At 40.1% G+C, this 14,136-nt stretch overlaps 1 protein-coding gene and 1 pseudogene across 8 annotated transcripts in view; one reads left to right on the top strand and one right to left on the bottom strand.

Annotated features, from left to right (window-relative positions):
• Positions 1-14,136, bottom strand: part of MAP3K3 (mitogen-activated protein kinase kinase kinase 3) — a 61,145-nt gene that overhangs the window by 20,836 nt on the left and 26,173 nt on the right. For all 8 annotated transcript variants that reach the window (XM_059669916.1, XM_059669917.1, XM_059669915.1 and 5 more), the window contains 3 exons: positions 10,872-10,971; positions 9,292-9,405; positions 3,885-4,005 (listed from right to left, as the gene is read on the bottom strand). In XM_059669916.1, the coding sequence (XP_059525899.1) occupies positions 3,885-4,005; positions 9,292-9,405; positions 10,872-10,971 (335 nt within the window). The remainder of the gene's footprint in view (positions 1-3,884; positions 4,006-9,291; positions 9,406-10,871; positions 10,972-14,136) is intronic.
• On the top strand, positions 8,160-8,497 carry LOC132218569 (small ribosomal subunit protein uS10-like; annotated as a pseudogene).

Below are 14,136 nucleotides of genomic sequence, written 5' to 3'. Positions count from 1 at the left end.
TGTTTAGGTGCTCTTTTCTTGGTCCATGGCTTCAATTTGACAATTTCCAGTTTTTTCACTACTCCTGATTTTCTCCCCTATGAGCTAGAGATCTGTGTATCTAACATATCAAATGGGTATCTGGCATCTCCTCTTGGCTGTCTCAAAGCACCTCCAATTCAACTTGTCTAAAACATCAGGTCTGTTCCTTTTCAGAACCCCAACCAGGCCTCTTTTGGAGTCCCTGTCAGGCTAAAAGGCAGTGTCATTTATACACATCCATAAAGCTAATCTCCTGCTCACTCACCATCTGCAAATTCAATCTAATACCATAGTGGTTCTTAAACCCTTTGGTCTTAGAACCCCTTTATACTTTAAAAATTGAGGACACTAAAGAGCTTTTATTTATGTAGATTATATCGATATTCACGGTATTATAAATTAAAGCTCAGAATTTTTAAAGAAGATTTTTAAATTGATTTTTAGAGAAAGAAGAAAGGAGAGGGGGAGAAAGCAAAATACTTGTGTGAGAGTGAAACAACTGGCTGCCTCCTTCACGCCCACCACTGGGGAATCAAGCCCACAACCCTGGCATGTGCCCCGACCAGGTATTGAACTGGCAACCCCTCAGTACATGGGACTACACCCAACCAATTTGAGCCACGTTGGCCAGGGCAAAGCTCAGAAATTTTTAAAACACAGTAATACTCACGCACACATTCCATTAGCCACCAGAGAAATGACATTGCCTCAGGCATATAACCTCTGGAAAACTCATGAGGGAATGAGTGAAAAGGCAAATAATTTCTTAATACTATTATGAAAGCAGTTTGTATCTCACAGACCTGAAAGGACCTCAGGGACCACTCCAAAGTCCCCAGAACACACCTTGAGAACCACTGCAATGCCATGTTCTGTCAGTTTTACCTTCTAAATGTCTCAAATCCATCTGTTCTTCCTCTCTCCACTGTCACTAACCTATTCCAAGCTCTGTCTTCTTTCATCTGGACCACTACATTAGATTCAGTGGTTCCCTTAGATCCATTCTTGCCCCACTCCAATCTGTTCTCCACACTGTAGCTAGATCAACCTTTTCAAAGTAAATCTGAGTATGTCACGTCACTCATTCCTTTTCACTTAAAAACCCTACAATGGATTTCCCATTGCTTTCAAGGATCAAAATTTTCATCACATTCTGCAAGGCTCTGTCTCCCTCCCCAGTCTCAGCCTGTCCCCCTTCCTCTTGTTCTCAGCTCTCCAGCCCTCAGGATTCTTTGTTTCTCAAACACACCATACTCCCTCAGCCATCAGGCTCTCCCTGCCTGGAACTCTTACTTGTATCTCCTCTGTATAACTCTCATTCATGCTCTGGGTTATATCCTAAGGCTTTCCTGGCCCCCAAATCAGGCCACATCCATCTGTCATACGTGCTCACAGCACCATACACCTTTAGTCATAGTCTATAATTATACATTAGTCACAGCATGACAAGTAGATGTCTGTCTTCCCACAGATCTATAAGGGCAATAGGGACAGGAGTTTTGTCTTTTATTCTCATGTTGCTGGCACACAGATACTTTGGCAATTATTTCTTGAATGAATAAATGAATGAATAAAAATGCAGTCTGACAGGGAGATAACAAGATAATGTGATAAGCATTATAAATGGAGAGGGATATAAATAGTCAATATTTTCAGCAGCTTCCCACTGCCTACCAAAGCCTCAGTGCAGTCAAGGCTCCTCAGAAAGTGGTCCAGGCATCCTTTCTCACTCTATTTTTCCTCCAATCTAAAGGATAAGTAAGAGTTCCATAGGCAAATGGTTGAAAAGCCCTCTCCCCTTATCTTTGCCTATGGAAATCCTCCATAATCTCTAAAGATCAGCTCAAACAGCTCCTCACCAGAATGCATTTCCCAGGTCATTCCAGTTAGAAATAACCCCTACCACTTCTCAACTTCTCAGCTTTTTTTTTTTTAATATATTTTTTATTGATTTCAGAGAGGAAAGGAGAGGGAGAGAGAGATAGAAACATCAATGATGAGAGAGAATCATTGACTGGCTGCCTCCTGCATCCCCCCCGAACTGGGGATCGAGCCTGCAACTTGGGCATGTGCCCTTGACTGGAATCGAACCTGGGACCCTTTGGTCCGCAGGCCGAAGCTCAATCCACTGAGCCAAACCAGCTAGGGCCAATTCTCAACTTTACAGAAAGACTGGCAGGCTCTGCCCATTACTCTCATGACATCTACCACTCCAAACCACCTGGGGTTCTTGGACCTCACCACCTTCTGCTGTGATTGTGTCTGGCAGGTGGTCTTTCCTGTGCGTGGAATATGTCTCTACTTTAAACTCAGTAAATCTTCCTTTGTGTGTCAGCTCTGATGTTCCCTCTTCTGTGAAGGCTGTTCTCCAAAGTCCTAGGCAGAGTTGGTTATTGCCTGCCTCCTCTGTGCTCCCACACTAACCTTAGCCTTCCATTTGCCTTCACTATAGCATTCATCCCAGCCCAGTGGCTGGTACATAATGCTTACTGAATGAAGGAACCCAGGATCTATCTGTGTTGGGAGGCTGTATTGCCCACTCTCTAGATAAACAAGAACTACTTCATAGAAACCTTATTTCTCAGCATTCTCAGACAAGGAATTTTATATATGACTCTCTACAACAATGGCCCAGCATTTAGCTCCTGCTTCCACATACAAATCACAGGCACTTGCCTAGGAAAAGAAGGCCTAGTCACTGCCCCAAGTCAATTCTCACCGCTTATTCCACAAATGAACAATGCTGCCCTCCCAGCCGCTCAATCTCCAGGGCCAGAGATGCTCTGGACGGTCTCCTTGCTGGGGTGCAGGCTCTCTCTCCTCAACCAGCTTATTGAAAACACAGCTGCCAATTATCAACAATTTAGAGAAATATGAAACTGATACACAGACTTTCAGCTTGGCAACACTTACTACCAGTGCTTGTTTGAGTTCAAGAAACTACCCAGTGAGTTGAAGTCGGTGCCTCGGCAACATATTCTTCTTGTTACTTCCTCAGGAGGCTTATCGCTCCCAGACAAGCTTAGAAACAAGACCAATGCTCAGACCTCCCGAAGCTCAGCTCAAGATCTTTAGAGAGCAATTTAGTTTGATGCAATTCTCCCTGTATGGATAGAATTTGGTTTCATAGTGGCAGCAGGAGTCTCAGCAACGTTAGGACAGTAGGCTCAACACAAATGTTTGATAAGGCCAGATTTCCCCCTTGATACAAATTCCCAGAAGTCAAGAAATGGCCCTTTTCTTCAGATTCTAGGAAATAGGATCCAGAGCAATATGGAGTTATGTGGTATAATGCACAGATCTGATTTAGATTTATTTCCTGGGGAGGCCCAGCAGCAGCTACACAGCTTTCTTCCTAAGTAGCCAATTGTATATACGATGTCAACAGTCTCTTGTCCTTCCCATACAACTTAGTTTGACTTTTCCAAAATTTCATTTGTCAACATCTACCTCGAAGCACAGGGACTCCTCAGGAATCATAGGCAAGAGGTTTGAGGTCAAAACTCAAACTCAGACCTGATTCTGAACTCCACAAGCCCACAATCCTTTGGGGAAAGAATGGTCAAAAATGAAGGTAGACTACTGCTGGAGGGCTTCACACAGATGTTTGAGGAGATCAGTTTTTCAGAGATGTTTAAAAGGAATTTGATTACGCCATCACATCATTACAGTGTAAGTTTCCTGAGGATCACAATACCATCCCAGTCATTTTTTTGTATTCCTTTTTCCCAAATAAAGGCATAGAGGATTATTCTGCACAGAGTAGCAGTCAATAATGTTTGCTGATTGTTTTTTAATTAATAATTTTAAAAAAATATGGGCAGATATATTAGATGAGAGAAAAAAAGGGGTGAAATACTCACTGACAGAGAGGTGCCTGCTTCTGGACTCAGGGGGCTGGTAGACAGTATTTATATCTCCTGCAGACTGGGAAGCTTTGATCCGTACCTGCCTGGACACTCCAGAGTGGGGAGAGGAACTGGTCTGCAAGATAAGAAGAAAAAGACTGAGATATCTTTAAGCAGGTGGACTGAGAAAAGCCCCATCACACTTACCTAGAATCCACATATTTTCAGCTGCCTTCATGTTTTCAATACATGAGCTACAGCTACCCAGCTTTCCTGCAAATTTCACGCCTCAGTCTGTCTTGGAAAATCACTATTTGCTCTATATAGTTTTATGGCTTCACTGACATATGAGCACTGAGACCCAGTGCCCCAATTTAATAGGCAATGACCCAGACACGGAGGAATAACAGGCATTCCTCTATTAATCTGCCAAACAGAAAAGAGTTGTAAATACCCTCTCATAAAATTCTCCAGAGAGCTTGGGAAGAATAGCAGGAAAAGCAGGAAATTATTTCAGCAGTGAGACCACCTGCCGAGTGGGGGGTCAGAATAGAGAATGATGGCAACCTCCCTGCCCAACAAAATTCTGGTTGGTAAATATGTATTTTTAAAAGTAACCTGAGGAGGGTGGGTGTGGCTGGGAGGAGGGGAGTAAAGGAGGGGGATGGGAGATATCTGTAATACTATCAACAATAAAAAAATATATTTTAAGAAGAGTATTTGAGGTTAGGATTGTTGCAATAGGAATGTAAAAAAAAAAGTAACTTGATATGCTATTTCTTCCCATAATCATTCCCTGAAAATTAAGGTAAGATCTCAGTTGCTTCATATTATTGAAGTTTACATGTAAACCATCTCAGAATTGTGTTCATTTGGGAAAGGCTATTTCTATTCTGTCAGAGGTCAAGGACCTCAAAACAGGATCAGCAGCATTACCATACTGACCCCCAACTTTTGCACTGACCCAGTCAAGTCCTAGAGAGGTAACAAAACAATAAAGGGGGATCCTTGCACTGAGAAAGCTTAAAACTGAAGTTTGGTGGTGAGCAAGTGAAGTCAGGATGTGCTTACAAATATCCAGAGCACTACTGAGAGTGGAAATGGGAGCTTGGGATTTATTAATAATTTGGGTCAAAGTTTCTACTTACATCTCTGTCTTTTACCTCCCAGAAGAAAAAAAAATCTGACTTAAACAAACTATATCCTGTCCTCCAGGAAAAAGGCTTCCCGTTCTCAGGGGTGAGTTCAGCTGCCAAGCAGCCTCCTCTAGTTTCCCCAGGCCAGACTTTTCACATGCAAGTTGTCTTGACAAACTGTATTGGTCTAATGGGAAGTCAGAACCAGGGGGACATGAATGTTCTTATTGAAGCCTCCAAGATGCAATAGCTCTCTGCTGAGAGTCAGAAGCCACATACTGAGGCAGCAGGCCAGTGAAGGGCAAGCAAAGGGCCCAACCCTGCAGTCAGAAGAGCTGCATGATGAGCACCCAAAGACACCTGCTTGGACACAGGGCCTTACACATAGTGGGACTTCAATAAATCTTGGCAATATGAATTAGAAATGTATCAAAGAACATATACTCTAAACTCTCAATTTTAAAATCAAAAAGCTGAGATAGGAAAGTAGGTTCAATAGCCAGCGTAAGATTTGTAAAAAAAAAAAAAAAAAAAAAAAAAGAGGCTGAAGTTGCGGCAACAGGTTGGAAAACAGATGAAGGGAAATTAATAAAGGTTTCAAAGCAAGGCTTCTCACACTTGAATGTGTACACAAAATCACCTGGGACCTTGTTAAAATGTAGATTCTGACACAGTAGGTCTGGGTGGGGTTGAGAATCTGCATTTCTAACAAGCTTCCAGGTAATATTGCTGACACATGGTCCATACTTTGAGCAGCAATGTCTTAGAAGGTGAGTCATGCTTTAAGGCAACGCTTCTCAATCCTAGCCACCCATCAGAATTGCCCATGGGGCTTTTGACACTTCAGACCAACTCAGAGGATGGGGCTCAAAGATCGGCATTTTTCAAATCTTCCCAAGTGTCTGTAATAGTCAAGTTTGAAAACCCCAATTTAAGGAGATAAAAGAGAATGGTGTAGCAAACAAAAATGAAGTTGATGCAAGGATTCAGAGAACCTTGAGTAAGACTTAGAAGTGGGAAAGAGGAAGAAGGAAGGTGGGACTAGGAAAAATAAATGGGAACTATAATAGAGTGAAAAGAGAGTCAACAGGTGTGAAGGGTGTAGCTAGCAGAACTTTCTAAAGCTAGCAAACAGAATGTGACATGTGACCATTCAATGAAAACTTCACTGAAGGATTCTGTGGGTAGCAGTGTATGTGGCTGACACAAACACATGCAACATTACCAGGGAACCATGTACATAAAGATTGCAGTGAGTGGAAGCTAGAAGATCAGCAGAGAAAGAGGTTATAAAAGTTAACCTACAATCTTGATACAAGATTTGGTGGCATCAAACAAAAGGAATAAGTGGATTCAATTCTGCAGGGGGGAAATTAGGTTCATGGGAACACGAGCTGAGAAACAGCACCCTGGATCTCACCATGCTCTGCTTCAATGGTGGCACCAAGAGACATTTGCATGAATACCAGTATAGTTATGATAGTTGTAGAAGCATCTAGGCAGGTTATTTAATAAATTTATAGCTTTAACATTAATTTACTAAAAACCTTTTTTTTAAAAAAATATATTTTATTGATTTTTTACAGAGAGGAAGGGAGAGAGATAGAGAGTTAGAAACATCGATGAGAGAGAAACATCGATCAGCTGCCTCCTGCACATCTCCTACTGGGGATGTGCCCGCAACCCAGGTACATGCCCTTGACCGGAATCGAACCTGGGACCTTTCAGTCCGCAGGCCGACGCTCTATCCACTGAGCCAAACCGGTTTTGGCTACTAAAAACCTTTAAAAATGTTTTGAATGAATGCCATGTTTACAACCCTCATATAAATTATTTTTTTCTTTTTGTTATATACCACCAATATTCACAGAGCTAATCCATATTGAGATTAGGTGAGTAAACCTGTTTTCATTACTTCTACTCTTCAATGCTTTGCAGACTTTGATTACATATATGCTTTTGTATGCAAATACAAAAGAATGCTAAGCTTAAAAGCTGGGTCTAGAAAGTTATAAGAAGACCAAGAGCAGAAAGATAAGAGTTAGATGCACACATGTTTAGAAAAGTCTTTATTTATTTATTTTAATTCTCACTGAGGACATGTTTTTTTGTTTTTGTTTTGTTTTCAAAGAGAGAGAAACATTGATGTGAGAGTGAAGCATCACTGACAGTTACAGAAGCACTGTTCTAGAGGTGGGATTCCTGAGCATATAGTTATTTTGAATCATACTTCTGTTTATTAAGAAGTTTCAAGTCTAATTGAGGAAGTTTCCAAGGAATTATCACCACCATTATCACTCACTGTTAGTCTTAAATGCACATCTTTACAAATGCAAAAAATAATAGCAGCTTAAGTGTCCCAATATAGCACAAATGGTTATTTAATTAAATTATGGTACATCCAACTCAAGGGAATTATGTATTTTTATAAATTATAATTATGAAGATTGTATGCTCTTATAGTGTAAAAGTTACAAATATGCAACAACTAGAGGGTAATAATTAAGCAACCTATAAACTGGTGTGCAAATTACACCCAATGACTAAACTAATAGGGAATAAATAAAATGGTTTCAGTCAATATATTAACCAAATTGTAGGGGGTATATCAGGCTAGATCCTTTAAAAGGTAATGGCCATGGTCTGACAAAGAGGAAGAAGAACTGAAGAATGGGAGAGTATGAGGAAGAATGTGGAAAGATGAGACTGGGGAATTAAAAGCAAGGGTAGTTGGTGATAAACCCTGGGTGCTAGGCTAAATGTAGATCTATGACAGGCAATAAGGAAGAACTGTAAGGTGCAGGTGAGTAATTTAAATAGAGAAATGAAATAATAAAGTATGTATTTTTACTTCAGAATACTTCCCAAAACATATTTTAAAAAAAGACACACTTGGGATAGAGAAGACCAATCCTCATGCACAAGGACACGTCTGTAATATCAGAAAATGTCCTCTTAATTCTAAGGCTCCCTAACTGCATTATCCTTTGTCTCCTCCTAGTAGGACAGTTCAACCCCATATGTCTCTTAAAAAAAAAAATGGTCAGAGGAAGACATGGTTGCAGCTGCAATGCAGCTCTGTCCCTCCCACTCCTGCCTCACCACTGTTCACTCTCACCCAGGAACAAGTTAGTCAGGCAGCTGTGCCGCAGCCATGGCTTTTAAAAATACCAGAAAGACACCGTGGAACCAGAGGTAGTGATTCACCAAATCACAATTTCTCTAACTAGCCACATTGTAGAGCCTTTGGAGAAGGTGTATGCTCATTTGATCAGAGGTGCAACAGAAAGGAATTTCAAAGTGGAAGGACCAGTTCAGATGCCTACCAAGACTCTGAGAATCACTACAAGAAAAACTCCCTGTGGGGAGGATTCTAAGACTTGGGTTCACTTTCAGATGAGGATCCACAATCGACTCATTAACTTGCACACCCCCTTTGTTAACCAGATTACTTCCATCAGTAGAGTTGAAGTCACCATTGCAGATGCTTGAGCACCATTCCATCTAAATTCTGTCCTGGTATAGTGCACCCATGGCTCTCATACAGCATGTCAGCTGTCTACAGTTGGCTGTCTTCAAGCATAAGGGAAGGAAAGAGTGCCAAGAAACCATTGGGAACATGCATCTGAAGAAAACTGGTAGAGGAATCCGTGATTAGAAGCCAGACCCAGTTTACAAGCATTCTTGTGGAACGTAGTCCCTCAGAGACCCTTTAGGAAAGGAAACTGCATAAAGAATAACTCCTCACTTCTGACGGTCCCTGTTGATTGCCTGCCATTTGGTAAGGCAGCAGCTAGTAAGTTACAAGAGCCCTACAGCCCAATGGCCTTTTTTCCAATGAAGAGAAGGAAAAGTTTATTTCCTACATGTGTCCTAAGAGAAAGGCACAGTTGCTGAGGAGCTGGGATTTATAAAGCATGAGAGTCTTGAATCCTTAGTAGCCTTTGTTTATCAGCACCCCCCACACTAATCAAATCTTTCTTGTTAGGGTCCAAATCTAATTGAAAGGACATAAATATAGAGAAAAAAATATCCTTTATTATAAAATGTTTTCCTTCCTCCCACACCACAAGTGAAGTAACCTTTAGTTGCAATTTTAACACTGACGATCTGGCTTCACAGTGAAATCAAATGCAGAAGGCTAGCTGGCTACTGACACTGTGGCCATGCTTACGTTTTCACTTTAGTAGTGGCTGAGGAACACAAAATTCTGTCAAGGAAGCAAGGTGAACTGAAGGACAGCAAGCTTTGTTTTCCGCTGCCAGGCTATGATAGGGGCTACTTACATGGTTTCTGTCCTGAGGCAGCAGCAATATCCTAAGGCTTTTCATGCTGGAGCTCCTATCCAAAATGTCAATTGCTTTATCAAGATCATCTTGGTTCTTCAGCAGGATGGAGAGCTGTGACACAGGACACAAAAAAAGGAAATCATATAAAAGTCTTTAGTTTGCAGAAATAAGCAAAATAAACAAAAATAAAATTGGAAGAAAACAATCTCATTGGATACTATGGGGTCTTAAAAGATCACATTGAAACTATAGAGATATTTTCTTTTCTTTACATGTACAATTCAATAATTTTTAGTAAATTTACAGAGTTGTGCAACCATCACTGCAATTCAATTTTAAAACGTTTCACTGCTCAAAACAGATCTCTTGTGTTATTTATAGTCACCGGCCGCCCCCAAACAGCTATAGTCCCCATATTTCTTTCCAAATTAAGCAGTAGAATCCTGTCTGACATTAACAAAATAAGAAGAAAAGGCATATTGGAGGAAGGAGGCTGGAAGAAGATGAAAACTGTTACTTAAATAAGGACACAAATTTAGACCACATAGCAGGGTTGGAAAGAGTAAATTTTATGGTAGGTGAATTATATATTAATAAAAGTATTATTACAAATATATAAACATAAATAAAATAAAATTTTAGTAATTACTGTATGTATGTCATGAGCTGAAAAAGGTGGGAAATCACTGCTCTAGACATACTCTCTTTAATAGGCACAAACATGTTACCTTTCAGACTAATGCAAAGCACCAGTCTAAACAGACTGCAGCCTCTAGTACCTTTCTTATAGCTGGGAAAGCAGCCAACTAACTGACAATCAAAAGAATTCCTTCCTGCCCTAGCTGGTTTGGCTCAGTGGATAGAGCGTCAGCCTGCGGACTAAAGGGTCTCGGGTTCAATTCCAGTCAAGGGCACATTCCCGGGTTGTAGGCTCAATTCTCAGTAAGGGGGCGTGCAGGAGGCAGCCAGTCAGTGATTCTCTCTCATCATTGATGTTTCTATCTCTCTCTCTCCCTCTCTGAAATCAATAAAAATATATTTAAAAAAAAAATTCCTTCCTGCCCTGGTCAGGTAGCTCGAGGAGAAAGAGTCAAAGAAATCGTTGAAGTACGTGCTAACTTTTGAAGCAAGCTACAATCAGGAGTTAAATTCTGAGAGAAGAATCCGGCATTTATGACTGTTAATAGAGTTTCTACCCACCAGTTTTCTCCCCTTCCCAGTTCCTCTGCTTCTAGTTAAGTTTGTGCTGGAAAGAAAAAGATCACCTCCAAAATGTAAAGAAGACAATATAAGACCTGGCTCTGACACCAAACCTGACTCCACCATGGAGTATTAGAGCTACCGGCACTGAAAGAGCAAGGGAAATGAAAATAGCTATGTAATCTCCCCATATAGTGAAAACAAAACAAAACAAAAAAACCCACCAGAGTTATTGGAATTAAGAAAAAAAGCTCCACAAAGTGAAAACATATGATGATATTACAAGAACAAACCAGGAAATCCTCAGCTAAGCAGAGAGGAAAAAGGTAGGCAGCTGTCCCTACTGTTGTCCCCATATCATCCATCTACTTTCTCACCTCATTGTTCATGTAATGTAGATCAAGAGGCTGCCCAAACACTGTTGTCACTTTGCGCTCCACATCTTCATATCTCACAGGCCGGCTGAATGCTATAATTCTGAAAAGGAATAGGAAGCATGGTTAATTGCATATTTTAATGTAGGATTTAGAAAGCTATGACTTTTGATGAGTTTCTTGTGTTTTGGTTTTTTTTTTCCAATTAGGACACAATTTGCCTTTTTCTTTATTGTTTCTTTTTCTTCTCTTATCTATCTGTATTTTTTCACTCTTCCTCTAAGCATCTTTCAGGTTTGCTAGTAGTATTAGCAAAGTATTTGCTTAGTCCCACCCACTGCTCTACCACTTCAGCTTAGATTTTTCTGTCAATGACAGCTCAGTATCATAGCAGGACACCTAGATTTAAAACCTATGTTCCAAATACTCCTGTTAGGAAGAAAACCTGGAGATTGGTGCAGCAGTCCTAAAACCATGGTGTTAACTCCTAAGTGACTCAACTTCAGACTTGAAAGATTTTTTCCACTGCTCATTTTTGAGATGTCATAGGAATCTCAATATTGATTATCTTCAGAATCGAGATTTCCTACCATAGAGTTACAGGAATTTCCCTTGAGTTGGTTATATGTCTGATTAGTTTAGTAGCCAGCCACACAAGTGGACATGTAAGTAGTGTTGATATTGATGCTCTTCTAGAAAGACTCCTTTGGTCAGTTCCAAGAACAATTCCTATAATGGAGGATACAGTAAGAACTGCGAATATACTAGAAGCCACTTAGTTGTACAGTTTGTTAAGATTATACAGGTGTTAACATGATTTGTCTTTAACTAGCACAGCAAAATTTAAAAGTGGGAAAAGATGAAACAAGACTGGCAAAATGTTGATAATACTGAAGCTGGGTGACACGTCCATGGAGGTTCAGTATAATATTCTCTCTACTTTTGTGTGTGTTTGAAATTTTCATTAAAAAGTTTTAATGATTGCCGAAACCGGTTTGGCTCAGTGGATAGAGCGTCGGCCTGCGGACTGAAAGGTCCCAGGTTCGATTCCGGTCAAGGGCATGTACCTGGGTTGCAGGCACATCCCCAGTAGGAGATGTGCAGGAGGCAGCTGATCGATGTTTCTCTCTCATCGATGTTTCTAACTCTCTATCTCTCTCCCTTTCTCTCTGTAAAAAATCAATAAAATATATTTAAAAAAAAAGTTTTAATGAATGTATTAGGATGAACTATATGATACTGCTGATAGTCCTAAAGAGGCAATTTCATATGGATTCAACATAATACTCTGAAACTTAAATTAAAACAAAAATAAGCCAAGAGATAAGCAGATGAGAATATCAGAGAGAACCTCATATATATACTCTTTATATATATATATATATATATATATATATATATATATATATATATATTTAAATAAATATATATTTATATATAAATAAAAGAAAATATAGATTAAAAAATATTAGCATGGGGATAGACTTCCTAATTATGACATAAAATATAGAAGACCAAAAGGATAGACAGATTTGACAACAAAATTTAAACTTCTGATGACAAAATAAATCATCAACAAAGTTTAAAAAAATATCGCCCTAACCAGTTTGGCTCAGTAGATAGTGTCAGTCCACAGACTGAAGGATCTCGGGTTTGATTCAAGGGCAGATACCTCGGTTGTAGGCTCAATCCCTGGCCCTGGTCGGGGCACGTGCAGGAGGCAACCAATTGATGTGTATCTCTCACAACAATGTTTCTCCCTCTCTCCCTCTCCCTCTCCCTTCCACTCTCTCTAAAAATCAATAAAAACATATTCTCAAAAAAAAATAAAATTCTCAGGTGAGGATTAAAACACACACACACACACACACACACACACACACACACACACACACATCAAACTTGGAGAAAATACTTGCCAAATCAATAGGAAAAGGTCAGAAAATCCAATTAAAAAACAGGCAAAGTATGATGAGACAATTCAAAGAAGAGTTATGAATGGCTAATAAACACATGAAAAGAAGCTTACTGTGATGGGAAAAATGCATATTAAAATTTCCTTCATCTTTTAATAGGTCTAGGCTAGATGAAATCTAACTACCATGTGGTGGAGGAAAGTACTCAGCCATGGAACCTCTACAGTTCTTGCCTTCCTCCATGCTGAGAGGAAGCAGTGTGTTGTTCTTTCACATCTTTCCTGCTTCCCCAGAGGGGGAAGAGGTATGAACAGAAGCAGCAACAAGACACAGGAAAGAGGAATCTATGCTATTGGATTTTAATGAAATCTAACCAGATTAACTTCTTTAATGTTGGAAGTTATATTGCTGAATATATTAGTCTATATCCACCAGGAAATCCAACCATATTGTAATCCTTATATTTTTTCCCTTAAATCATCTGTCCCAAGCAATGATCCTGTTGGGTGCTATCTAGAGATGGGTTACCTAGATATGAGTGTTTTTTGGAGCCTGAGAGAATGACTCCTGTAAATTCCTAATCATAAATCATACCCCTGCCTCTTCATTAGGACCTCAGCAGTTCAAAAGGGGCCAGCCTTTTTGAATAAAATATCAGAAGACCACTCAAATGTCCCCAGCACACTATGAGAAAAGGATGGCTCAGAGATAATTTCTCCTGCATTTGCCCTGGAGACAAGCCATTCAAAACCCTCAAGAGCAGCCCGAAAGCCTGGTCAGGATCAGAAACCAGGACTTCCAGAGTTGGTAAGATCTAAACTGCTGCCCACCCAGTGAATAACAAGCATTTTTAGGCCAGTGTTTCAAAGAGGGATCAAACACCCATAACAATCATCTCACCAGTATCCAGACATGAAGGTTTTCAAAGGGAAGGAGATCCTAATCTACAGGCCTCCTCTTCTGCCCTCTTGGGGTTAAGAGGGAGAAAGGTCAGGAGTTTGGGCCCCAAACTTCCAAAGCAAAGGGGAAGTCAGCTCTCCCGAATGGATACTTGGCATGAATGGAAAAAGCCACTACTTCTTTTTTTCTATAAATTTTAATTCTGTAAGGGACTATTTAGATAGATACTGTCTATATTCCCTGTAAAAAGTAAAGAAAGCTCACAATAACATTCTCTACAAAATCCTAAGACATGAAATACACAAAACCAGAGTTGTCTGGCACAAAGCACCTTGAACTTGGCTTCCTTGCACCAACTTTATAAAGTCCTCATTTCCACACATAGTACACAAACAGTGAAATGCCATGGCTCCTGAAAACAGCTCCATAAAAAGAGAATGCAGTTTTCAAAA

This window comes from Myotis daubentonii, chromosome 16 (assembly GCF_963259705.1).
Source record: "Myotis daubentonii chromosome 16, mMyoDau2.1, whole genome shotgun sequence".
NCBI classification, from domain to species: domain Eukaryota; kingdom Metazoa; phylum Chordata; class Mammalia; order Chiroptera; family Vespertilionidae; genus Myotis; species Myotis daubentonii.
Note: the sequence above shows the minus strand (reverse complement) of the source record. Positions and strands in the feature narration are given on the sequence as shown.